At 46.1% G+C, this 25,798-nt stretch overlaps 1 protein-coding gene across 4 annotated transcripts; it reads right to left on the bottom strand.

Moving 5' to 3' along the window:
• On the bottom strand, positions 1-25,690 carry HIPK1 (homeodomain interacting protein kinase 1). Of its 4 annotated transcripts, none has more exons than XM_068996126.1 (16): positions 25,513-25,690; positions 23,478-24,555; positions 17,872-17,995; positions 15,762-15,881; positions 14,929-15,015; positions 13,904-14,088; positions 13,454-13,616; positions 12,865-13,087; positions 11,889-12,010; positions 10,167-10,301; positions 7,540-7,679; positions 7,204-7,386; positions 6,477-6,692; positions 5,967-6,205; positions 5,479-5,615; positions 1-4,550 (listed from the first exon to the last, which is right to left on the bottom strand). In XM_068996126.1, exons 2-16 carry the CDS (start codon positions 24,551-24,553, stop codon positions 4,065-4,067), a joined length of 3,636 nt encoding a protein of 1,211 aa, XP_068852227.1. In that variant the 5' UTR covers positions 24,554-24,555; positions 25,513-25,690; the 3' UTR covers positions 1-4,064. The 4 variants fall into 4 exon arrangements, with proteins under 4 accessions (XP_068852227.1, XP_068852226.1, XP_068852229.1 ...); XM_068996125.1 differs by having other exon boundaries at positions 7,540-7,682; XM_068996128.1 differs by lacking the exon at positions 10,167-10,301.
• Positions 25,691-25,798: the final 108 nt, after the last annotated feature.

Raw genomic sequence — 25,798 nt, forward strand, 5'->3', positions numbered from 1 at the left:
TAGAGTACAGAAAATTAACCCTTTTTATTGATGCATTGCAATTGTTCTACATTTTTACCATATTATGTAGAAAATACTTAAAATACAAGCTACTTTGTAAAACCAAAGACAAACATTGAATCCAAAGATAAACTATGTTTTCACAATGGACCCTTCTCCCATATAGTTAGTATTAAATTTTTAAATATCTATTTCTTTTGTTAAAATGATTTTTACATACCCCCTAAGTACATCAGCAATACAAACATAGATCAGTAATTGTCAGAAACTACCTGTATCTAGCGGCTTGTAAAAAGGAAGAGCACAACCATAAAAGAAAGTTAAATTTTACACAGTAACTAGCATATCAAATACATTTAATAAAGTAGGAATTCCATTGCAATATCAAGGATTCAAGCAGAAATACTAACATTACATATAATGTACTGCTACATGTAGTGAGATAGATATAGTTCAAGCTGAATCTGAAATCACACATTATATATAAAGTTTAGCAACAAACAACCATGTGGACATGCGGCACCATTCAGAAGTTTAAATAAAATTAAAAAAAAGAAAGCAGGGCTGTGCCAATCCTGTCATTTAGAAGCAATTTAGTTTCATGTACTAAAAGAAATTGCTGAGTCAGAGGTAAATTACTGCATCCCATCAATTAGGTGCTAAGCAGGAAAGCCTCAGGAGTTGCCTCTGCAGGGGCTATCACAGCTGCAAATACAGGTCAGGTAAGAGAAAACTGATTGAACAGCTCAAGAATCACACAGACAAACCTAGCTGGGACCACGGCTATCAAATATTCCAAAGGTGAATCCCAAACTAGTTGTAAAGAAAATTAAAGGATGCCAATTCCTATCCAGAGATAGCAGATTTCTCTCCAAAAATGTGTAGTGGGCTCTGACAATGAGGAGAGTCAATTCTTGAACCCAATCTGAGGCTGGATATGCAAGGGAAGAAGGGATGTATCTCCTTAGAGCAGAACACAATACACCTAAACTGGGCATCATATAGTGGGGCCAGACTGGGAGGCCCTGGCCCTGCTGGGGTGGGGTTTGCTGTGTATCACAGAGGAACTCTGGGGTATTGACAGCTTGTTCCAAATGGAGCACGTTTGATTTTACCTACGTCATTTCCATCTCATCCTCCTGGTTCCAACACTTCTGGGAACTCGGGCAGTGGAGGAGATGACTCCGTGCTTTGGGAATACATTTGATTGGGATTAATTGTGTTACAAGGTCTCTAAATGGACATTTTAAGCTGCTTTTTTTAGGGAGAAGTGGGCAAGTTTTCAAAACTATTAGCAAAATATTGCTAGAGGTCTTTAGGTTTTTTTTTTCCTGTTAGTGAAGTGTTTTCCATGAAGTCCTATTTGTGAAACAGGGAGTTGGAGCTTGGTTTGCCTTTCGGTGGAAAGGCACAACTCTGTACCCAAGAGGTATCTCAAGGCAAGTACTGAACACAAGCAATGTCAAAAAAAGCAAGAAAGTGCCTACAGCAACAAACAGCATCGTTTGCAGCAACGATGTGGCACAGCAAGGTTGGTTTTCCGCACGCTCACGGGAAGTGCTCCGACTACAAACACACTGAACATCAACGTGGGCTAATGCTACCGTCCAGTTCCACAGCCCTCCATCCCTCCCTCAGTCCATCCATCTCAGGCCAGTCCAGACTTCCTTCTAGCAGGAATGTGGGCTTGCAGAAATGACTTGGGCATTTCTTGCCACAGCCCGGTCAGGACCGGCCTCCTTCCCACTGGGACGGAACATAAACTGGGGTTCAAGGTTACCAAACCTCTTATTGCTGCAGTAACACGACCGCTGGAACCAGTTTATATCATCCTTTTGGACAAGATACTTTATGTGTTAGATGAGAAATAATTCCTAGTACAAGGGACCCAAGAAAACAAAGTGTAGTCCAAAACCTGCACTGATTATCCAAAGTGAGTATTTCCTCTGAACACTAACCAGGGCTACAGCTGACAGACCTTCCCAACAACTCCACATTAGCAGTAGCATTATAAAACTTTTTAATGGTATTATGTGCTTTACAGCAGGCTCTCTTTGGTATAAATATTCTATCACCAAGCTAGCAATATTTTACACGACACGTCTGCTATTCCTGTGGGGGAAGGTAACGCCACACTAAACCTAATAAAAGTGATTGCACGTATTTAATCACTTCTGCAATATTAGACTGAACATTCCAATGCATTCCCAGCACTACCTTATTCGAAATGCACTGACAGACACTAACAGTACATGTGCCATTTCAAGGGAAAGCTTCAAGGGGACATCGCTTCACTGGGAACAAGAACGGAGCTCGGATGAGAGCGGTGACAGGGAGAGGGCTCTGCACCATCCTGCTGCTCTGGCTGGGGAAAGCTGGGTGGGTGAATTGCTTCAATTCGACGGGGGCTTGCTGGTCCCTCGTAAGGCAAGCTCACTGTAAACTCTAGTCACACTACATCATCATTTAAGGCACTACAATAAGGGGACACACCAAACAACTCTTCATCACACATACCTGTGCAAAACAAATCCAAGGTATCCTTTCCTCTCGTGAAGCTCTACTCCTCTCTCAGTGCTACAGTGATGAGCTCTAACCATTGCATTATATCACATACATTCCAACATGAATCAATTCATTTTGGTTTAAATACAAAGGATACAACACTTCCATCCCCAGGAACGTTTAAGAATTAGACAAACACTAAGTACAGAGTTCAAGTATAATCACTACACATTTTGATTACAAAGACAGAACATTTGGGGTTAGCAGGAAGTTTTGCCTGTTATATTTTTCTAATCAATATGTACATATTTCATTTTCTGTAAAATATTAAAACACCACCAATACAAAACTTCTAAAATAGTTTTAAATTCAGTAATAAACTTTAAAATCTGGATTTTTTTTTCCTTTTTTCTTTTTCTTTCTCTTTTTTTGTCTTGTTTTTTCTCTTTTTTTTTTTTTGTTGCAATTCCTACATGCATGTACTGTTTACAAGTCTTGTTAAGAGCGCTTTAGAGTAGCTGCTGACATATCCAGGAGGATACGCTCACAGGAGTATAAAAAGCTGTACACATCAATACAGTGATGTTTCATTGTATTTCAAATTCATCTCCCTCCTAAATGAATCACGTGAGGCAAAATATTAAGAAAAACAGAACAAAGCAAAGCCCTGTGCTTCTGTGAAGGAATCCAGCTCCATTATAGGGCCAGCATCTAATAAGCTGCAGAAACCAAATTTTAGAGCAATGCTGCACTATTCACTCTCAACTGGAGATAACAACAACACCCTGACAGAGCTGCTGAGCTCTGTCACACAGTGAGATCCTGAACGCAGTTTGAACCACTTAGAAGAATTCTGCAATGAACACAACAGAAATTCAGCTGGGTTGTGGAGAATTTTTGAGAAAACAAAGCAGACTCCAGGGTTTACAGGACTCCTGAATGTATCGTGTTGCTGGTATAAGGCAGCTGCCTCTACCAGTCCTTAAACAAAGCAGAGGAGTAAACAAAACACCTTTGACAGAAACATACATGGAGATGTAATGGCTTTTGCAGAACCAGCAATTTGTTAAAGACAACGTGAATTAGAGAACAGATGTTAAAATAGTAAATCTGATTTTAAAACTGCCCCAGCAACATAATGAGATAAACATGCACTACATTTTTAGTGGCAACGTGGATTTGTGCAAGCTGCTAAAATAGAATCTGCAAATCTTTTTAAGTTACACAAGTTAAAAAAGACATCAGGATCTGTCTTCCAAAACACTGATTTGACACCCCTTTTGATTAGCACAACAGAACAATTTTAAATAAATGTGACCATGAATTTTTTAAAAGCATCTATAAAAAGTAAGTAAAATTTTAAAACTTAATTAGTGACCCTCGTACTGGTAACAAAGCATGCTGCTCAGTTAGAGACTGAACTCACCAGAGACATTTGGGAACAACATACAACCAGATCAGGGAGAAACATGAACCAGGCAGTCATTCCCAGGCAAAGGTTCACCTGAAATCCTTCTCCAACCTCTCCGGCCCATCGCAGGACAGTGCTTTACTGGGAACTACAAGTAGGAGTACTGGTTGATCTTGGTGGGGCTCAGCGGGTATCCAGTGTAAATAGCAGATCCTCTGGAAGCACCAATATAGGACTGGGGAGCGAACTGGTGTTGGTACTGGGCGGGGGGGACGTTGGCAGACGTCAGCAGGCTGGGCCCCACGCTGACAGGGACCTGGTGCACCAGGGTGCTGGGGTGGGCAGCGTAGGTGGTGTGGCGCGACGAGCCCTGAGGGGAGAACAGGTGGGCGATGGAGGTGGTGGAGCCCAGCGTGGCCGCAGTGGTGGGGGCATAAGTGTACATGTGGGGCTGGCTGGACAGGTGGGCACTGGCCGTGGCTGCTGCCAGGTGGGGATGCACTGGGCTGCTGTGCTGGAACGTGTAGGGAGCCTGAGAAATCGTTGACGTGAGGGGGGCCACGTAAGCTTGCTGCCGGCGTGGGACAGCGTTTCCACTTCTCTCCTGGGAGGCCAGCACTGTGGTTTGCTGGTTCTGCAGGGGAAGGAGTAAATGAGGTCACTGGTCATGCTCAGGTGAGCAAGGGGCAGCCAGAGACCCCTGACTGACACCTCCATCCCACCTGACACACGTGCAGACCCTCCCTCGTGACACCCTCCCGCAGATCTGAGAAGGGGGACTGCAGTTCCATGGGGACAAAGGTTACACTTGCTGTCCACAGTGGGGTCAAACTGCCACTCCTGGGGGACCACAGCTGGACAAGTGCAGGCAGGTCCTAGATCTGACCCAGCCCCAGAACTCCTCACACATCTACTCCTCTGCACCTTGGGAGGGTGGCAGCCTGGGGGGCTGCCCCATTTTAGCACAAAAAAACCTGTCTGGTGCCCATGCCAGAAGGGAACTGCAGGGGTAACACTCCCTCTCCTCTGAGAGGCTGCTGCAGTGTGACCCAGAGATCAAGAGTCCTGACACAAAACGAAGTGAAACTAAACTTTGAATTGAAATATTCGAAGATGTCAGGTGCTGTTAGTGTGGGAGTCCAGTCTTAATCTCCTGGTTAGACTTCTGTGAGATCTAAAGAAAGGTAAAGAACTAAAGAATTTCTTCATACTGTGCCTCTAATTCAACAGCTGGATCTTGGTGTCACCCTCCCACCTGAGTGGCAAGAAGGACCTGCTGTAAGACAGGCGTGACAAGGAGCACAAAGAGAGACTATGGACATAACCACACCTCCTTCTCCTGCTCTCTGGTACAGGAACAAATCCTTTGCCTTGAGAAACTTCCCCTGTACTCCCCACAGAGCCTGTCCTACCCTGCACGATCCCAGGACAGAATCAGCTCCAAAGAATTAGCACTTGCAGCTATTGATCCTCTTGCAACCCAGCCCTTCTTCTCCCTGCCTTACACATTTCTAAAGCAGTTCTAAAGCATCCCCAAGGCCAGCAGAGGCAGGCAGACTCACCTGGCTGAGGTTGAGGGGCTGCACGCCGTTGGTGACCACGCGGTGGGAGCGGTACCCCGTGGGTGTGATGCAGCATCCTGACGACTGCCCGCTCACTGAGGCCACTGGCTTGGTCTTACTGGTGCTGCTCAGGATGCCTGGAAGATGTCACAAGCTTAGTCCACTCCTCCCCTTCCCACGCTGGTGGTAACCAGCTCTGGGCACTGAACTGACTGTTTCTGTCACAGAGACTTTGCTTTCATTACGATTTCAAATGTGACTAAGAAACCATCAGGAATGTTTACAGATCTTTCTAAATGCAGCCAAATGTGAATGAAAGGTAAATCTATCCAGGACTACGAAAACAGACCAAGGCTTTCAGAACAGCAGCTGTGAAACCTAAAGCTGAGAAAGACCCAATGTGGAAAGTCCAAAACTGTGAGGATGAATGTGTCAGGGACAGAGCACCTGAGCCTTGGCAAAGCCCCTGAGCACCCTGAGATACCCACCTGAAGCCTGGGTAGCCACAATGCAGTCATTGAGCTGCGTTTTCAGGGGTGGCACGATGATGGTCCGGGAGCTGGAGCTGTCAGCAGCGGCTCTGCTGGGCAGCTCCAGGGCCCCCCCAGTGCTCCTGAGCGAGGACAGGGGGTCTGGGGCATAGGGGCTGCTCAGGGACGAGTCAGAGTCAGGGGAGTCGTTAACAGTGACGTAGCTGATGACATTGGATCTCTGCTTCATACCCAAACTGCAGGGAAAAAAAGACAAAATGCAAATGGAAAACATTCTAGCTTTGCCCACCAGGTTACAGATCTCCCTCTGGGATCTCACACCCTCCCTCCTTGTCAAATTAAATTCAGATTAACTACAGGCACAACAACACGGAGATGTGATGGAGAATATTCTGTCTTATGCAGCTCTTCTGAGCCTGCCCAGGGCTCACACATTGTGTTCTCCACTCTCCCTGATGCCTGAGCTGAGCCCAGCACAGCCCAGTACAGGCTAAATGAACATCCCACCTGGCAGGTTTGTATTTGCTGTCCTCTTCTTCGTCAGTGTCGCTGCGGATGGTGATGACACTGACAGGGGGGCTTGGAGTGTCAGGGATCACGATGGGCTGGTGCTGCTCCTGCACGGGGACGAGCACGTTGGAGGAGGAGGAGGTGGAGCGCAGGGGGCTGCTCCCGATCAGAGAGTACACTTGGGTGGGCACAGGCTCTAGAGATGAGCTGGGCCTGCAGGAAAAGCACAGCAGGATTCAGCTCCAGGGCAGAGGCTGGGACAAACAGCATTAGGAACATACAAGCAGCAGCATCTTCAAGTACATGAACAGAACCTCAGTGCAGACACTCAAACAGCAAAGTGCCACAGACACAGCCAAAGGTACTCAGGGCTGCTCTGAATGGGACTGATCCACCTGAACACTGCCAGAAACCTGCCACCCCTCGTTCTGTCACTTGCATTGCTATGGCACCAACACCCCATGAGTGTAAAACTCCTCAGTAAGGACAGCAAAGCACTTGATCAATCATGTCGCTGCACTCACTGCAATTAACATAATTTAAATCCGTGACTACAGCCTGAAGGCTTTTTCCAGGACATCTTGAAATGCAATTGTAGCACAATAAAGTTACACTCTCAATGCCTCCGTGATCAGAAGACACATTTTTCTCACCATAAAGGCAACCTCCACAAACAAACTCATGGCTTTTCTAGGACTGGGAAAGGAAGCAATGGAATCCTTACTTGGCTGTGCTCGGTGCTGGCTGCTTGTTCTTCTTTGCTGGCACATTGCTGCTCTGCTGCTGCCTCACAACATGAGCAACCCCAACATTCAGAGGCTGTGCTGTGGCCAATGTCACGTGGTTGGTCAGCAGAGATGGCTGTTGCATGAGAGTGCTGTACTGATTTCCATGGGAATGTGCATTCCTGGAGCAGAGAAAACACAAGAGACCCAAATCCCATTACTACACTGCAGGAACCATGAGCTGCACCGAGCCCCTGAGGGGAAGGGAGACATTCTGGGCATGGTGATGGATGAATTCCCACTTGGCAGGGAGCTGGAGACCCTGCAATCCCTACCTCCAGTCGGCCAACTGCTGGCTGCTGCCGATGGTCTCTGGGATCACGGCCGCCGGCTGAACAGAGTTGTGCAAAGCAACCCCCGGGAGCTGCTGCCAGGTGGAAGGGAGCAGGATCTGCTGGGTTCCCCCCGGCCAGGCCTGCTGCAAAACAACAAACACAGACACGAGGCTCACTAGGCTTCAGTTCCCGCAGGGGCAGGCAGAGATTTGTCCAAGCAATAAATGCACTGGGGTGGATTGTTAGCTTGCAGAGATACAGCTCATCTTTGCACGTTTTCCCAAGAACAAGGAAACCAGAGGAATGAGCTTCCCCAAGATTTTGCTGATCTCTTTTATCACTGCTGTCATCTGGAGAAAACAGTGTTTATATCATGCTGCACATGCAGCCAGGCATTGCACTGCCAGGTGCATCAGCAGTGCTCGGGACTCTTTCTGAACATAAACTTACACCACTGTTCTGCTGAAAGGTCCCAAAATATTAAACCAGTTTGGTCCCTTCTGCTTTTCTGCCTTGCAGGGCTCACGCTGAGAGAGCTGAGATTGTGGTATTATTGTGGAAATTCACCCACCTCGACTGAAGCATTTAAGAAAAGCCACACTGAGAGATAATTTAGTTACATGAAGGCAGGTTCAATTCATTAATATTATCAATGTTCCTGTCCAAATAAATTTGACAGCGTAATATTTCCATGATTTTGATAATATGTGGCTTTCTCTCTTGCAGCTTAAACTGCAAAATCTGCTGGTTTAAATTCAATGTTTCTGCAAGTAACAGATCCACTTAGTACAAATACCAGTTCCGAACAAGAAGCCTTCAAAGCAGAGAGCTGCTAAAACCTCTGCCAACATAAGCAGAATAATAATGATAATAATAATAACAACAACATTGAAAAAATAAAAAATAAAAAGAGAAATATGTTAAAAGTCACACCATGCGTCTTTCCAAAAGCCAACACCTGCACAAGACAAAGCAGAGAGTTTAATACAGCAAGATATAAATTCCCAATGAGAGGCAGAAATCGGGCCTTCCAAGCGACGAACTGTTTTGACAGAGGAAGGACAAAAATATGCAAAGCTTAGCAAATGGCTAATGCAAACTCAGGGGAAGCAGCAAGGGAGAAGTGTCGGAAGCACTAAAGGTGAGCAAATTCACGCCAAAGGCTCCCAGAATCCAAAGAGAACTAGTCAAGTCCTCCAGAGAAACTCAGAATGCAGGCTCAGAGTCTGGAGACAGCCGGCTCTGATCTCCACTGCTGTACAGGGGAGTTGAACCTCAAGTCCACTGCACACACACAGCAGAATAGAATTTGCCTGTTGAATCAAAGCCCAAATACACTTTGGAAAACATCACTAACAACTCACTTGTGTCCCAAGCTCTGCTACAGCCACCCCTTGCTGTTTTTGGAGCCCAGATTGCGGCCTTTCAGCAATCAAAATTCAACAGGAGGAAAGAAGAAGCACCCCTGGGTCTGTTTAGCTCAGAGCTGCGATCAGGAGAACCCCACGCTCCTGCCTTCCCATCCTCAGAACCAGGGAGCAGCTCACTTGGTTCACAAGAATTCAAATGAGTGGGTTTAAATTTCAGGACAGGTATGACTTGAGCAAATTCCACTTCAGCAGAAGCCTCCCTCTCGGAAGAAAACGACATTCAAACTACCACTTTAAAGCCACAAGAAACAACATGGTTCACACAATGGAATGTGCTTTGAAGGACATGTGAGGATACCAGCACTTCAGTGCACTGCAATGTTTTCATAAGCTTCACTGATCTGATTCTGGAGTTTTACAATGACTTCTTTGTGGCACTTGCAAAGTTGTTCTGATGCAGGTGCCAGAATACAGAAGAGGACAATTTTGCAAACATACACTTCTTAAAGGTGTGTTCGTTCTCTTCCCCCATTCTTTTTTAGAATTGTTCCAAATGACCTAAGAGCTACCTATTGCCATTTTGCATACTAGAGCTCACCTTTAATTTCAACCAAGGAATACATATCAACTGAAAGTATCTGTGAAGAACAGAATCTTTATCTGGATGAAGCAAGCTACGTGCGATTGGCTATAAATAACAAAAGGCCAGAAAATTATTGTCAATGTTCAACAGAGGTTAAGAGAAATCAACTGCTAAAGCAATACATTAAAGAATTTGCTGTCATTAGAGATTTTAGCCTGTGCTTAGTGATCTGAAACATTTCTCCATACAAAGCAGCTTTACACGTGTTGGAAAAAAAAATATGGAGCTAACTTGCCAAGTAGGTCAAATTCTGGCCATCCAGGTACCTGTAGCAGAGTCAAGCTAAAGACTGATTCCTTTGTATTCCACAATCAAAAGGCAAAGATAGGAGAGTAAGCGAAGAACAAGAACGATTACAACTCTTCTAGGGTCTATTTTAGAAGAGCTTTCAATACTAGGCTAGCAAAGGGAATAGTCAATGGATCTGGATTCTTTACAGAGCCACACTAAACGTCAGAGTCAGACAGTGCTTCAGCAATGTTGGGGAGGAAAACAACAAGACATTAAGATGTAGCAAGAACACAGCCACAAGATGGCACATGCTTCCATGCCCTCTGCAAGTCTAAGTTAAAACAAAAACTCAGTTAGTGAACACAATCAAGGGAGGCAATTACCAGTACTGCAGCCGTCTGTTCGACCAGCGCCGGCCGGCCGGCTGCGCAGTTCAGGGTAAAGGGCACCGCATACTGCGGCGTGATGGTGGCTACTTGAGGATGAAGAGTTGCTACCATTAGTGGTGTACAGCTTCCCTGAAATGTAGATCAGGCAGTGAGTGAAACACACGAGCTGAGGCAGGTAAGTGCAGGTCAGTGCGTTGGGCAGCAGGGCCAGGCGAGGGGCACCGCGCTGGCGCTCTGCAGCGCGGGAGGGAAGGGATGCACCGACACCAACACCAACACCCAGACCCTGCAGCTCCTCCACAGGCACTTACACGGCCCTGAGGAGAGCACGAGGAGCTGGGAATCTGGGAACCACACGTCCAGTGACACAGTTCAAAAGTCAAAATGAGCTGGGGAAAAATTTGGGGACGGGATCTCTCCAATGAGACAGTTCAAAAGTCAAAATGAGCTGGGGAAAAATTTGGGGATGGGATCTCTCTGATGACACAGCTCAGAAGCCAAGGTGAGTTCAGCTACTGGCACTTTACTGGATCCCAGAGGGCAAGTGACAGCCACGCTGCACTAGCCATGGCACAGACTGCACCCTGGGCAGCTCCCTGCACTTGCTGTCAGACCTTCGAATCCACACACAGAACTCTTGAGAAAAGGTAAACTATGGGATTTCATGGAATGCACAGCAGGTCTTTTGTGTCACGAAAGAGCAAAGTTATCTGTGATGAAACCACCCAGACATGTATTAGTCCCTCAAATGTCTAATTCAAATCAGATTGTTGTTGTACAATTTGCACTCTTGGATTCAGGTGGGCCTTCGAGTGGATTCTGCTTTCTGGATGCTGTGACTTGTATCCTTAATGCTAAAGAAACCAGCAATCACAGAATGCCACCAAAATATTTGGACTGAACAAACTAAAAATTACTCCTCTACAAGAAGGTCAGTAAGTGCAATATACTGCCTGGAGAGTAAAACTAACAGAGTATGTGTTAATGCCAGCAGAAACTAAAACTATGCAAATAAATAAAAAATGCACTTAATTACAAAAACAACTACAAATTTTCAGTGAATAGAACTTGTGAATCACTGGGCACTTATTGTATATTAAAGGATTACTTTTGGGAAATCAAAATGGTTTTAATTTATGACACGTTACAATATTTAAAACAGCATTTTTAGAATGACTTGTGAATTTTGGTATTGCATGTTGCTTAAACTGCAAACTGCAGAAATAGATATGTCATTGCTACACATTAACTCACACTAAGTGTAACTAGCTGAGAAGGATTCAGAAATAATTGTGTTGATTTAAAGATGAAATTTTAGCATGAGTAATGTGTGTTGTCACCTCTGTTTACTGGGATCTCACTTCTCACAGCAATGATTTCTCCTGCCACGTTTTTAAAGTGTAGGCAAAAATGACCAGCACTGCCTGTAAGGCAGTGTCCATGCCTGAAAAAATACAGCCTGTTTTTAGCAGCTGAAAACCACATAATTATTCCCATTATTAAATCAAACTCCTAAAATCAGGGAGGCACAGGACATAAAATAGCTCAGACTTTAAATATTCCAGAAAAACAAATCAAAACAAGAAAACACTGTCTTAGAAGTGACCTGCATTTAACCTTTCAGAGTGTCCTGAGAACCCCCTGTGCTCAGGCAGGTTCTCCTGGATGGTGGAATTGCAGTTGAGCCTATGGGGGGGGTTGGGGTGGTTTTTTTACCTGTGTGAGAACTCCAGACTGGATCTGCAGTGGCTGTGCTGCAGGTGCTTGTGGCACAATTGGGACAGCATTTTCCATCCTGACTGGGAACCCAGAATGCTTTGTAGTTGCCTGAAGTCCAGCTGTGGAGGACAAGACACATCACTAAGCTGCTTTATTTTTCTTTCTTTCATTTGTTTCCAAAAATCAAATTCCTACCAGGTAAGGGCAGAGGATAGAGTCAGATTAAGGGAGAGAAAAGCTTTGACAAAATCCCAGTAAAACACCAGCTGAAGTAAATACTTCTGCATCCTGGGATCCTGAAGGGCCATGACAACAGCCAGCCCTCACCAGCTCAGCTCTGTGGAGTCTGGTTTGCAGAAACCAGACACCTAATCCAAGCTGCTTGAGACAAGTTCAGAGTTCAAGCCTTACACTGTCAGTTCCCATATCACAAATAACCCTCCAGACTAAGACAATCCAGCTATCAGCACAACTGCAGAACCCTGAGGAAGAACAGAGGCATGAAGAGAGCTCTGCCTGTGCTAAGATCACTGACCCACAACCTGTGACAATCTGCTGGTAGCAAAAACCTGCATCAGGGTTGTGAACTGAGGCTCAAACGCCAGATATTTCTCTTGAGATAACAAACACAGCAAGACACTGATTTTCAGGCAGGTCTGGCTCCTCTGTTCCCTGCCTTCTGTGGAATGCTGCTGTGTTCAGTTTGGGGGGAAAAACTGGTTGAGCAAGCAGCTGGAGCCTGCAACCCAGGCAGGCAAGATCCTGTCACCTGTTCCAGCATGACCTGGAAGAGAATCAAGCTGTCTGCACATGTCTGACCTGGTTCTGCACTTACATCTGATGCAAGAGCCCCGTGTGACACCCACAGAGAGCTCTTCTCAAGCCAGGTTTTTTTTCAGTTTAGTGCAAATCACAACTTCTCCTGCCTTAACTGACTGAAACCACAGGATCCCACAAAGGGTTCTCCGCTTACTTTGAAAAGCAGGGGGACAAACAATGAAGGTTTGCTGGAAGGGGTCTGTCTGTGTGCAGATCTGGGTGGTTCCAGGCTGCAAGGAAACGCTCTGCTGAGCCACTCCTGCCACTGGGGCTGCAGAGGATGGGTACAGGGCAGACTGGTAGTTGAGGAGGGAGACATCCGAGTTGGCCAGGGAAAGGGTAGCAGCAGCAGTGGAATTGGAAGCCAACACACTGGCCTAAGAAAACAAAACAAACAAAAAATTATTTATCTCTTGTAATCTTATCTCTCTTTTTTATAAAACAAACAGCAGGAACCATCAATATTAAACTAGGAGGAAAACACCTGGAAAATGTTTGAGATAAAAGGCTTAAGACAACACAGAACAGAAAACGTGAATTGCACCAACTTTACTTATGTTGCTGAACTGACAGACAAATTTTCAATACATGAAGTAAACAGGCTCCTTGGCCTGAGTTTTGGAAAATTAGGCTTTGAGACAAGACTACAAATTTTGGAGAGTAGTTTAAATTTTGGCCTGAAGGCACCCAATTAGCCTACTCTGTGTCTTTGATCAGGACAAAATAGGTGAAAGATGCTATACCTGGTTGTGTACTGTGTTGAGCTGGTTGTTAAAGCTCATTGTCAGGTTTGTGCTTGTGTTAGGAGCAACGTGAGTGGTGAAAGGGCTCTTGATCTGATTCACTGTATCATACATGTTCACTCTTCTCTTGCAGATCTCCATGTTCTGAAAGCAAGATTTCACACTGGAACAGAATGACAGAAGGAAAACATCAGATTTGTAAAAACAGGACAGAGATGTGACAGATTCCCAACTTCATGCACGTGCTTTAGGTTTAAGTTCTTTTAAACCAACAAAGAATGTCCTAAAACATGAAAAGGAAGCCTATGAACATTCCATTCCTTACACATGCAATTGCTATTTTCAGATCAGCTAGGAACTGCAGAAAACAGCACTGACAGAAAGCTGGGAAGTGGTGTTCTGTGTTTCCAGTAAATCCTGAAACAAAACAACTCATCCAAGGGAGCTTACTGGTTACTGTGGGGGAAGTCCAGCAGATGTGTCATTGTAACAAACGAATGGTTCAAAGTCTTCAGTGGAGTAATTCTCTTATCTGCATCAATTGTCAACATTTTCTTCAACAAATCAATGTATTCCCTTCGGTCAGCCTTCTCTGCCAACATGTCTGTCCCTTCTAAGTCTGTAGACATATTCACCTGGAAAATCAAATGGGAGCAGTTCACACAAACATCAAATTAATTGCCTAACAATTCAATGATTTCACATCCCACAGAAATATTTATTAAGCATTTCTGTCTCTTAGCCAGACTCATTTCAGGTTTTACAGCGCTAACACACCACCTTTCCCTTGCTCGTTCTATGAGAGAAAGTCAAACTTGCACATGGAATTTTCTTCTCAACAGGGAGTTGGTCTATTCAAAGGGATCAACCAGGCTTCATTCTCCACTCCCTGGCAAAATGCCCTCACATTTTGGGGGAATCTATAAGGGGCTGGCAAGTCAGAATGATTCCACCTTCTCTGCACAGATGTAACCTGATGGTAACAGCTACAAAAGCGATAGAAAATTGATATTTAAGATTTAAGGCCTCATGATATTAAAACCACTCAGATACTCCTTCATTTTACCTCTAAAGACAGAATGAAAATAAGAATGATCTGTAGTTCTTGTCAATTTTTCTGAAAACTAACAAGAGGTTTAATCCTACAAACATATTTGAAGGGGGCTCAGCTCTCCTACTGCTCCACTATACTGAGAACAGGCTGGGTACACTCCTGTCTAGCACACTGAGGCATAAGAAAACACAAAACATTTCAAACAGGTTCATAATTAACATTTTGACTGTGTTTAATCCACTGATTTCTGATGCAAATTGGCACCATGGTAAACCTACATCAGTGCTCTGAACTGCCAGTGGAAGAGGACTGACTGCTCCAGCACAGGAGCTTCATTTTTAGAGATCTCCCAAAAAATTAAAATTACTAAATTAAGTGTGAAAAAACAATGAGTTATCTGTGTCCCCAGATCCCCACACACCTGCGCCATATCATCCAAACAGTTGAATATATATTTCCGAGCTTCTTTTGATTTTATTCCTGTTTCCAACTCATGCTCTTCTGGAGTCTGTAGAAGAAAACATTCATATAAACAGAGATATTGCATATTGATAAGGAAAAAGCAACAAGAAATTGGTGAGGCAAATGATCATTTGCTGCTTTCAGACACACCACAGACCAGCAGGTCAAACCCAAACAGCCCTGGGATCCCATTTCCTCAGCTGGAAAGATCATTCATTGAAAGCTGAATTAAGAACAGGATGACTTCATTTCAAGGCTTCCTTAGGTAGTGCATTAGCCAAAAGAACTGAAGGTTTCTGATTTAGGAAGAGAAGAGGCTATAAATATTCAAAATCCCTCTTCCACAAAGAAGAAAGGCAAAATTCCCTTCCTTTTGCTGCTCAGCTTTCAAGGCAAATCAGGCCTAAATCCCATTCTCTCCTGTCCTCTGCCAACCCATAACCAGATGCCTGTTAAACTAACGAAACCATCACAAAATACTCTGTATTTTACTGGTTGTATTGTCAGGAGATGACAACAAGATGACACACTTCCCTGAGAATGAGCAGCCCATAATAAGCACCCATTATCTCAATGACTGAACACCCACTCTTTGCTGGTGCTATCATGCACAGCTGCTATTGTTAGAGCAGCACCAGGAGCTCTGCACAGCTCCTGCAACCACGACCCCAAATCAGCCACGTTTCAAAGCCAATCCTCACTCACGATGTTTTCACAGCACACCAAAACTGGGAATTTCTATCGAGTCCTCAATGAACAAAAGGGAATGGGAGATGGAAGAGACAGACAAACCTTGAGCCTCCACAGTGGGTATCCCAAATTTGGATCTCTGTTAAAAAACCTGCTTGTTTTCGTTCCTGCACTGAGAAGATACTCCGCTGGAAGGCCTTGAGTTTGTGAAATATAACGAATCTAGGAAAGAAAATTACAAGAGTGAGCACTGCCAATATAAAGAATTCATAGCTAATGAGGTAATTAACAGCCAGGTTTGTTCACAGCTAATAGGAAATTACCTGTAAAGAAAGAATGCCCAGATATGTAAACCTGCAAAATGAAAGGGACCATCTCAAGTATTTATAAAGCCACTTTTGCAGTCAGGCAAAAATCTTGGGGTTTAAATACATTTCTCTTATTTTAAGGAAATTTGGTTTTTGCTGAAGTATATGTAAGCAGACTGTAGGTTTCTGAGACAATGAACAGTGTAAGAATTACACATTTTGAGGGAAAAATACCACTGAATTTAACACGTACATATATATAATTAAAGGCATAATTATCCAAGCAACATTGCTGTGCTTGCCTAGACAGTACTCTAGGCACACAATTTCAGAATGATGTCGTGGCAAAGCTCTCACTGACCAAGAAACCAAGACCAAATATCCTCAAACACTTTTAATATACTTATTTTTACATGGAAAAAATATGGCTCAGAAATTTGGAAGATGCACCTGAATCCTTGTGATGGTATTGATAAGACACTGTTGAAGAGAGAACAAATAAAAAGGTATGCTCAAAAGGAAAGAAAATAGCAAATTTATGAAAAACTCCACAGTATTAAGGTAACTACACCTTGATCAAACCATCAATTACAGGTCCTTTAGCATTCCCTATTTGCCAAACTCCTGCTATGCCACTGTGCCAAAACAGGGCACTGTCACAGCTTGTGATTACATGAATTTATGGGCTTACTTTTCAATTAAGCCAAGGTGGATCTAAGTGTCTGCAGGTGAATATTTCTTGTATCTACACAATAGTTCAGGTCACAGTTATGTTTTTACAAGACATAACTCTTGCTTTACAGCCAAAGGGTTTTTTAAAAAAATAGCTGTAAATCCCATCCCAGTCCATGAACTCATTCCTGGAGAGGTCCTCTCACAAGTTCCACCCCAACTTTCACTTGGGGCTGCAGAATCTCAGAAAACATGAAAGCCAAGTCATCCCCAGTCTTCAAGGGAAATTCAGACATCAAAATCAACCCCATGAAGTCACACCTCACACTGCCTCACAGAGGCCTGCAAAATCCTGTCATTAAGCAATGGAAAAAGCAGCTCCTCCCCAGCCACCTACATGAGCAGATAAGGTTCTCAGAATTACACAAAACTCAGTGCACAAGGAAACCACCAGGCCCTACCTCAGCTACTTTCTAACTCATTCTGCTCATTAAGGCACCACTGTGTTTCCTTTGGAAATTTACAGTGCTGGGAAGACACATGACAAGGAGGTTTTCAAACTTAGTAAGTTTTCATGTATTTTATCACATAAGGAAAACCATACCAAGCACTGTAACAAGATCCCACCACAAAAACCCCAGTGGAAAAGCTACTCTGAAAAAAAACCTCTCTCATAGACTTTTTGTCCTTTTTTAGGCACTGACGAGGCCAGGTAATAATGCCAAGTATCCACAGAAAGGACTAATTAGATCAAGATGCCTCTCAGAGTCTTGCCCTTGGATTCCAAAGACAGCTTGAGGTTCACACTTTGCATAAAAACTGAGGGTTGCTGTAGGTATTAACAGGGCAGGAATGATAGGCTTGCTGCGTCCCCACATGGAAAAACTGCCCTCATGGTGAAATCACAGAGGGTGTTTCACGTCAGGACACACACACCCCTCACTTCTGCTTTGGCAGGAAGGTGTTTCAACAGCTTCTGGGTTTGGAAACCAGGGCTTGAATGCAAATTGGCCCTTTTTTTGGACAGGACACACTCAGCTCAAGTGAAAATACACACAACTCCGTGCTCCCTGCCCAGAGACAATGGGAATATCACAGAGAGAGAAAATGAGCTCAGACACCAGCAATGTGCACCAACAAAAGCTGATGCAGGACACAGGGGGTGCAGGAGGGTTTGAACACAGAAAATTGTGGTTTCATGTGAAAATTCCACATCCCCCACGTGCTCTCACCTGATCGTACTCAGATGCTCCTGGATACAGAGGCCAGCCCAGAAACAGCTCAGCTATGACACAGCCCAGTGACCACATGTCAATGGCTTCACAGAATGGCAAACCCAGGATGATCTCAGGAGCTCTGGTAAGGGAAAAAGAAAGAAAAAGCCAAAGTCAAATCTTTTACTCTGAAAGCTGCATTTCTTCCCTATAAACCACTCTGCATAAAGCCCCTCCACGCTCAAGTAAATCTGTGTGAATATGAATTATTCACTTTAAAGCAGAAGTTGTTTCCTGGGGTGGCCTAATGGATCCCAACCTTTTTATCACTTACTGGATTCTTTTATTGCCACGGTGCCCCCCAGCTCCTAGGAAGCCTTTAAATGACAGTTGCATGAAGTTACTCCTCGAGTAATCAGTTTAATTACACTTGACAGCATGTGAGGTGTCCCTGAGACAGCACACAGCACCACAGAATTATCAATGCTGGGAGAGACCTTCAAGATCATCTAGCCCAGCCTATCCTAACAGAATTGGGAAGAAAAGCTCTGGCAAACAGAGACTTCTCTGGGAGAAGGTCTTGAGACCGTGGGTAAGCAGCTGCAGGAGGCTGCCTGCTTCATGTGGGAAAGAAGAGCACCTGCAGAGCCAGGAAAAGGAGCTCCTCAGAGAGCTGCTGGGTTTCTATCAGCAGGTTTTCATACAGGGTTTGCTCAGAGAGTTTCGAGTTTAAAATGGATGCAGAGAGCCCAGCTGGAGGTTGTGTTTCAGGTTTCTGTGCACTGAACCACACCTAATGCAAAATGTACCTGTCTGGCCCAGCCTTCATGGGGAGGTGATAAAAAAACTCACACTCCAAGCAGGGTTGGCTTCTCTAACAGGTTGGAATTTCAGGGAGATTTCTGTCTGGAGCTGACTCATAACACAGAAGGATGTTTTAGTACAGCTCTTCACCTACACAGAGTTCTGAAACAAACTAAGGCTGTTCTGGCAGGAGAAATTCTGGTCCTACATTTGCATAGAGCACAAAACCCCAGGTGCTGCAAACCCCAAGTGAGAGGGTGAGCTGGTGTGGGAATTTACTCTGGAAAGTACAGGAAATATGAAAGCCTTGACCTTCATCATGCATAACTAACACGAGAGCAAAGGAAGACAGAAAAGCTCTAAACTCTAGGCTATCCATTTCCTGGTCATGCCCCAGGGCTTGTGTGGCATTTCTGGTGTTACACTGTGGATACTTCAGCTGTTAAAAAAGCCTCTGAAACCAGTTCTGATCCCTCTACAGAATTCTAAAAACCAGGGCTTGCATAACATACAGGTGTCAGTAAATTTGACACTCACCCCCCTCGCCTGCTCAACCTCCCAACTGTTTGTTCATGGCAAGAAGTGACTCCCCAGTTAATCACCCTTTGTGCCTCGGTGACACAGATACACCTTTTGTTTTAGGTGTATACACAGGTGTCTCCAAAACAAAGGCACTCAGCCCAGCTGCTCAGGCACAAGGCACCTGAGAAAGGACAAGATCAGAGAAGGACAGATTGGATTGAGCTTGGAGCAACCTGGGATAGGGGAAGGTGTCCCTGCCCATGGCAGGGGTGGGATGAGATGACCTTTAAGCCCCCTTCCAACCCAAACTAGCCTGGGATTCTATAATAAAGATAAATTGCTGAACCAGCTGCCTGTTGCAGTGAGGTTGCATTTATTCTCTATTACCCAGATTCTGTTATGTCTGAGCCCTGAAAACCAGAGCCATGATACACCTTCAGTAATCAGAATAACAGATTATTCAAGCTAAGATATAATGACACTCTCTACTCAACACTGATCTGTTTCTACCTTCTCATTTGGCTGTTCCTGGCAGTTGTTGACTTTGGAAACGTTTCTCACATGTGAAAATATAAAATGATTATGCAAACACAAGCAGAAACTGATATTTGAATGCTCAGTGTCCCACTAAACATTTATATTTTAAGGAAATATGCTAGAATAGATACAAGTTTCTACAGGCTAAGAGGTGCAAACCAAAGGAATCTCTTTCCTCACAAGCAGAAAAAAATACAATTCATACAATCACACAGGATTTTCAGAGCCCCCCTTGCCATTACTCTATGAGACATCATCAACAAACTGTACTGCCCCTCTTGACTGTCCTGATGCAGGAATTTCCAACTCAGAAAGGACCCAGACCTGTCATATAAGGAATGCTGCATGCATTTGGACTGGCAAACAAACTAAAACATAGATGGCCTGTGGAATATGCAGAGCATGCTAATCCTTAACAAACAAGTGTGTTAAAAAACTCCCACCAATTCCAATGGAAACAGAGATTTGTGGCAGTTTGTTGGTCTTTAACTCCACCATGGAATAGACTTATGAATTCCTAAATCTCAGTACCATCATGATAGCAAGTTGAAGTCTTGTATTTTATTCCCTGCAACTAAGTAAATGAACTTCTCATGAGCCACCTGATTTCATTCTGATTGTAGGACAGAGCTGGGAAATCACAATTTGTCTCATCTCCTTTTACACCACTGCAATTAGCAGCCTTATGAGATGTGAGCTGAACCAGGACAGCAGGCAGAGGTCACTTCCATAGCTGCTCTGTCGGAGATTAAAGTGATTTTACCATCTTAAGCTCTTTGAAATAAAATCAACAACGTTCTTTGCACAGATGCTTGCCAAGCACTGCCTCCCAAAGCTGACAAATACACTCAGGCACTCTCAGAAGAGAAAGGACTCACAGCAGACACAGAAAACTCCAAGACTCCCTCCCAGCATTTCCAAACACCCCATGTTTACACCTGTGCCTTGGGAGGCTGGGAACACAAAGCCTGTGCAAGTGCAGCAATGCAGGGAACAGCAGGGCCACCACAGAGCTGGATTAGCAGAGAGTTAGACTTGGCAGCAGGCACTGCTGCTCCCCAGGCCAGGATGGCTGGGACAGAAGTAGGTCATGGAGCCCAAAGCAGAGGTGAGAAATGGATATTCCTGAACTCTGCAGCTCCCTCAACGCTCAGGGCCACCTTCTCATGGCCCAAATTGTCCAGTCCTACAGTCTGTGCTCCACACTGGCCCACAGGCAGTACCAGGAGGCAGGGAGCTGAGAAAAACTCCCAGGATGGCTGTACTCACATATAACAGGACATGAGTTAACCCCACTCTGTACAGCAGGGAGATCAGTATTCCAGGGATTTTTTTATTTCTGCAAGCTGTTTCCTTCCATTCATCCTCCCCAAGAACAAAAGCAACCTCACCTGAGGAATTCCTGCAAAAACATCCTAGAACTGCCACAGAAACTGTTCACTGCAAAGAGCTGACCTACTCCTACTCCATGCTGAGCTTCAGAGCCAAAGAATTCTTCACAGGCACTTCTACTCACTCTTTGAAGTGTGAGCAGTAGAACTGCCCCTCCTGAGTGGGGCCATGCAGCAGAGGCAGCAGCAGCAGCAGTGTCTGTGGAAAAGGGATCCTGCCTCAGCCCTAACACACCTGTCCTGACAAACCCAGTGTGACATCCCAACGGGACAATGCTGCTGGAGCTGCACACAGAGCAAGGTGCCCACTGCCAGCAGGACAGCCAGACCCCGAGCGAGCAGGGCTGTTGGACAGGATGACCTCCAGCAGCACAGACAGTAATTAATAAAGGAAGATTTTTTTTTTTCCTCAAGGATACATAAATCAGAAAATCCATCTTACAGCACCTGAGTGTGGCTGGTTTAGAGGTCTCTACAGCAGACAGAGGTTAGTGTCAGTAACAGGGATTGAAAGCCAAAAAGTGAGCACAGAGAAGTTTATTTTTTATAGCTGACAGAGAACCCTATGAAGACTTGGTCTACACTGCTTCATTAAATACAGCATTGAAGAAATTTCCAACTTGGAACTCATCTGAACACTAATTTAATGTGAATATGGGTAAAGCAATCCAGTTCTCCCACAACAAGCTGGTTTCTGTGCCATCTCTGTAAATTCCTAGAGTATGGATTTTAGTAATCATCACCATTAGACTAATTACATATCACTAAATACTAGATTTCCACATCACAGCATTCTTCACTTCAGTCAAGCAGACAGTCCAACGCCACCTAATCCCAGGTTATTTGCCTTTCTGGCAGAGTCAGTCACCCCAGGAAGGGGCTGGGAGTCCAGTGCCCCACACACAGATGGAGCAGAAATTTCCCACCCTGCAGCCCCTGGAAGATACTTATCGCCCCCCACTGCTTTTCCTCAGCTAAATCTGCTTTCTGAGATACCAGAAACTGGAGAGCACCATGGGCCTCCACAAATTGCTTTGCTGACACATGTGGCAAGTCAGATAGAGCAGAATCTTGACCAGTGGTCACCTCTTTCCATGCAACAACAACAAAATTGATGATGTGTTTTAGAGAGTGAGCATTTTTACAGAGCTGTGGGGCACAGGGGACAACTGTGCTACAAAAAAACCATAACAATCAATAGTTTAGAATTGGAAAGATTGGTGCCAACAAGCTGAGCAAAGATCATGAGCAACGGATTAAGTAAAGTCTGTATCACATGAAAGGAATGTCATGGAAAGCTGGTACTGGGTGTTAGAGTTAAAAAGAAAAACAACACAAAAACAAAGGGAGCAAGAACACAGGGAGCATGAGGGATGAACAGAGCAAACCTACAATAAGCCAGGCTTTAAACTGAAGTGAGGAGCCAGGGAAGACATCAAACAGAGCAGAGACACAGGGTGGGGTGGAGCGTCTCAGTCCTGTCTGGTCCCAGCTGGAAGGACTAGATACTAGCTCTGAGTTTTGCGTCAAGTGAGCTCACATTCCACCCAAAGCAACCCTGACAATACAGCACAGACTCTTCACAGCCCTTTGAAGCCAGAAGTTCTTTCTGCATCCCTTTATTGAAGTCTGCTGTTACTTAAATTCAAATACACCCTTAACAGAGCCAAGCTGGAGGAATAATTGAAAGAAACAGCACAGCTTGCTTTATGCACAGTTTCTGAGTTTCAACGTTTCTGCCCATAGTTTATTTTTAATTCTTAGGCAAGAGTAGGGTAGAAGACATCTCTACATATTGCTAAGGGAAGCAGAGACCTATCTCGTCACTGCTCTAAGGGAGCTGCAGGTCTCATGAAAGCATGACTTAGCCAGGGTTGACACAGGAAGTCATGTGCTCCTGAAGGGGGTTCAGACAAAGATGAAGAATCAGAAAAAACAAAAGCAAATAGAAATTGGCATCCCTTTGACTCCTCTCCCTTCTAAATGTCCAAGGTTAATGGACTGGTTTCAGATCATGACAAACAACTCAAAATCCACTACTTAACACTACCATACTGCTTCTCCAGTTTGCCACTTCATACAGTGTCACAAGCCAGTGCACAGGGTAAAATCAACTTAGTGCACTCATCTGGGGGAAAAGGAAGGTGCTGGGCTGCAGATTAGGCCGCCCTTGCAACGCAGACATTCTATTTATTTACACCCAACTTTTAGAAGAAATCTCCAGGAAACATGCAGAGCTGATCACTTCCTGCTGCCCCTCAGCTGGGGTTAGACAGAAGAGCTCAGTGTCTGCAGAAGGAACCCCCAGCCCCCAGCAGGATCAGTGAACCCCCAGCCTGACCTGGTTCAGTGAGCAAGGTCAGTGCTTACCTGTAATACCGTGACTGCAGGTACGTGGAGCACACGGCCTTGGACACGTGGCTGGCTGACCCAAAGTCTATCACCTTCACTCTGTAGGGCTGGCGTGCAGGATCCACCAACATGATGTTCTCTGGCTTCAAATCAGCGTGGATCAGACCCAAGCTCTTCAGCTTCATCAAGGCAGTAGCCACTTGCTGCAGGATGGGCCGGATGTATTTCAGGGGCAACGGACTGAACTTGTTTTGCTTTAAGAAATCATATAAGTTCTGTTCCAGCATCTCAAAGACAAGGCATGTATGATTCTTGTGTTGAAAGCACTCGTAGGAGCGGACGAAGTTGTACTCATCGGCATTCTCACTGCTCAGGCGAGACAGGATGCTCACCTCGATCTGGCCCTGCCGGGCGTAGGAAGGGTGGTTCTTCAGGATTTTGATGGCTACAATCTCCTTCGTGCTACGTTTCCAACATTTCGCCACCTGCCCGAACGTCCCTCGTCCCAGGAATTCCAAGACCTCATAGGTGTTGGTCATAGAGCACAGGATCTCATGCTGGACCAGCTGATAATCCCCCTCCCCACTGGAGCTGCTGCTTTTCGTGGTGACCGTGGTGGTCGTGGCCGCAGCACCCACCGCAGGTCTGTTTTGCAGCATGAGAGGTGGATGTTCCTCAATGATCTGCACACTACCGTTGCTGTCAACCTCTTCACTTTTCCTTTTTAATCCACATTTTTGGTATGGTTCCAGCAAAGAAACGTTGCTCCTGTGGGTGAGGGTCTGGCTGCTCTGGAAGGACGCTGTGGCGCTGCTGCCGGTGCTGTCAGCCGCGGTGACCACGATGTGCTCGACGGAGGGAGCGGGGAGAAGGAGGTTCTGGTCGTAGGCAGGGATGCTGAAATTGGCTACCTGATGAGAGGAGCTGGCTTGCCCTTGAGCTGCTGGGAGGTTTTTGCTGTGGGTATAATACTTGTCACTACTGCTCTGTCCTGAAACATCCCAGACAGACGGCTCCACTTTCAGTTTCTTGGCACTGCAGAAGGCACTCGAGGATACTGACGGAGGGGAGAACACCTGCAGCTGTGAGGCCATACCTGGAAAGGGAGAGGAGAACTCATTAGGGGCAGCAGGTTCCAATGCACAAGATCCTCTATCCGCACAAAAACCAGAAAGACAAGTGTTTTTCTGAGCACCATATGGTGCCCACCACTGAGGAAGGGAACCTCTGGAACTGCTGCTCCTAAGGGCATCACCGAGTGAGACTGTGCAGTGGGATTACTGCATTTGAGAAACACACAGCTCTTTATCCAGCTCTCTAAGGGCTAAAGGAATTCCGGGACACGACAGGAATCACAGAATCAGTTCGGTTGGAAAAGACCTCTGAGATCATCGAGTCCAACCTTGTGACCAAACACCTCCCAGTCACCCAGACCAGAGCACTCAGTGCCACGTCCAGTTGCTCAAACACCTTCACGGACGGTGACTCCACCACCTCCCTGGGCAGCCCGTTCCAATGTCTAACCAGTGAAGAAATTCCCCCTATTGTCAAACCTAAACCTCCCCTGGCGCAACTTAACACTGTGCGCTCTTGTCCTGTCGTTCGTTACCCGGGAGAGGAGCCCGACCCCCACCTGGCTACACCCTCCTTTCAGGGAGTTGCAGAGAGTGATAAGGTCGCTCCCGAGCCGCCTTTTCTCCACGCTAAAACAAAACCCCAGTACTGAAGAAAACAATACCGAGGATCGGGAGAGCGCAGGAAGTGGGAAGACCCTGCGAGAATTACGATCCCGTCCCCAAGCCTGTTTCCCAGGCACTGTAAAAACAGAGTCGGTGGGAAACCCAAGCCCGACAGGCCCAACCTCCCCCAGGGACAGCGCCCGCCGCGCGGCCCGGAACGCCGGGACCGGAGCCCGCCAGGCCGGGCCGTGACCGGGGCTCGGGCCCGGCCCCGCCGCCGCCCCGGGCCCTCCCCGGCCCAGCACAGCCCCAGCGCCGGGGAAGGGGCGGGCCCGGGCCTGCCCGCCCCGCCGGGCCCCGCCGCCCGCACTCACCGCCGGTGGGGGGTTATCAGCCGCGGGCCGGACCTGCCTGGGGGACACGCGGGGGTGCGGAGCCCCGCAGCGGGCTCATCATAGCCCCGCCACGGCCGCCGGCCCGGCCCGCTCGGCCCGCGCTCGCCGGGGGGAGCCCCCAGGCCGCTCCGCCGCCGCCGCCAGGCTCCGCCGCGCCCTCACGGCCCGGCCGGGCTCCCCCCGCCCCGTCCCGCCGCCGCCCCGGGCCCGAGCGCCCCCGGCCCCGCCGCGCTCCCGCCGCCGCTCCGGGCCCCGAGCGCTCGCA

This window comes from Aphelocoma coerulescens, chromosome 26 (assembly GCF_041296385.1).
Source record: "Aphelocoma coerulescens isolate FSJ_1873_10779 chromosome 26, UR_Acoe_1.0, whole genome shotgun sequence".
Classification (NCBI taxonomy): domain Eukaryota; kingdom Metazoa; phylum Chordata; class Aves; order Passeriformes; family Corvidae; genus Aphelocoma; species Aphelocoma coerulescens.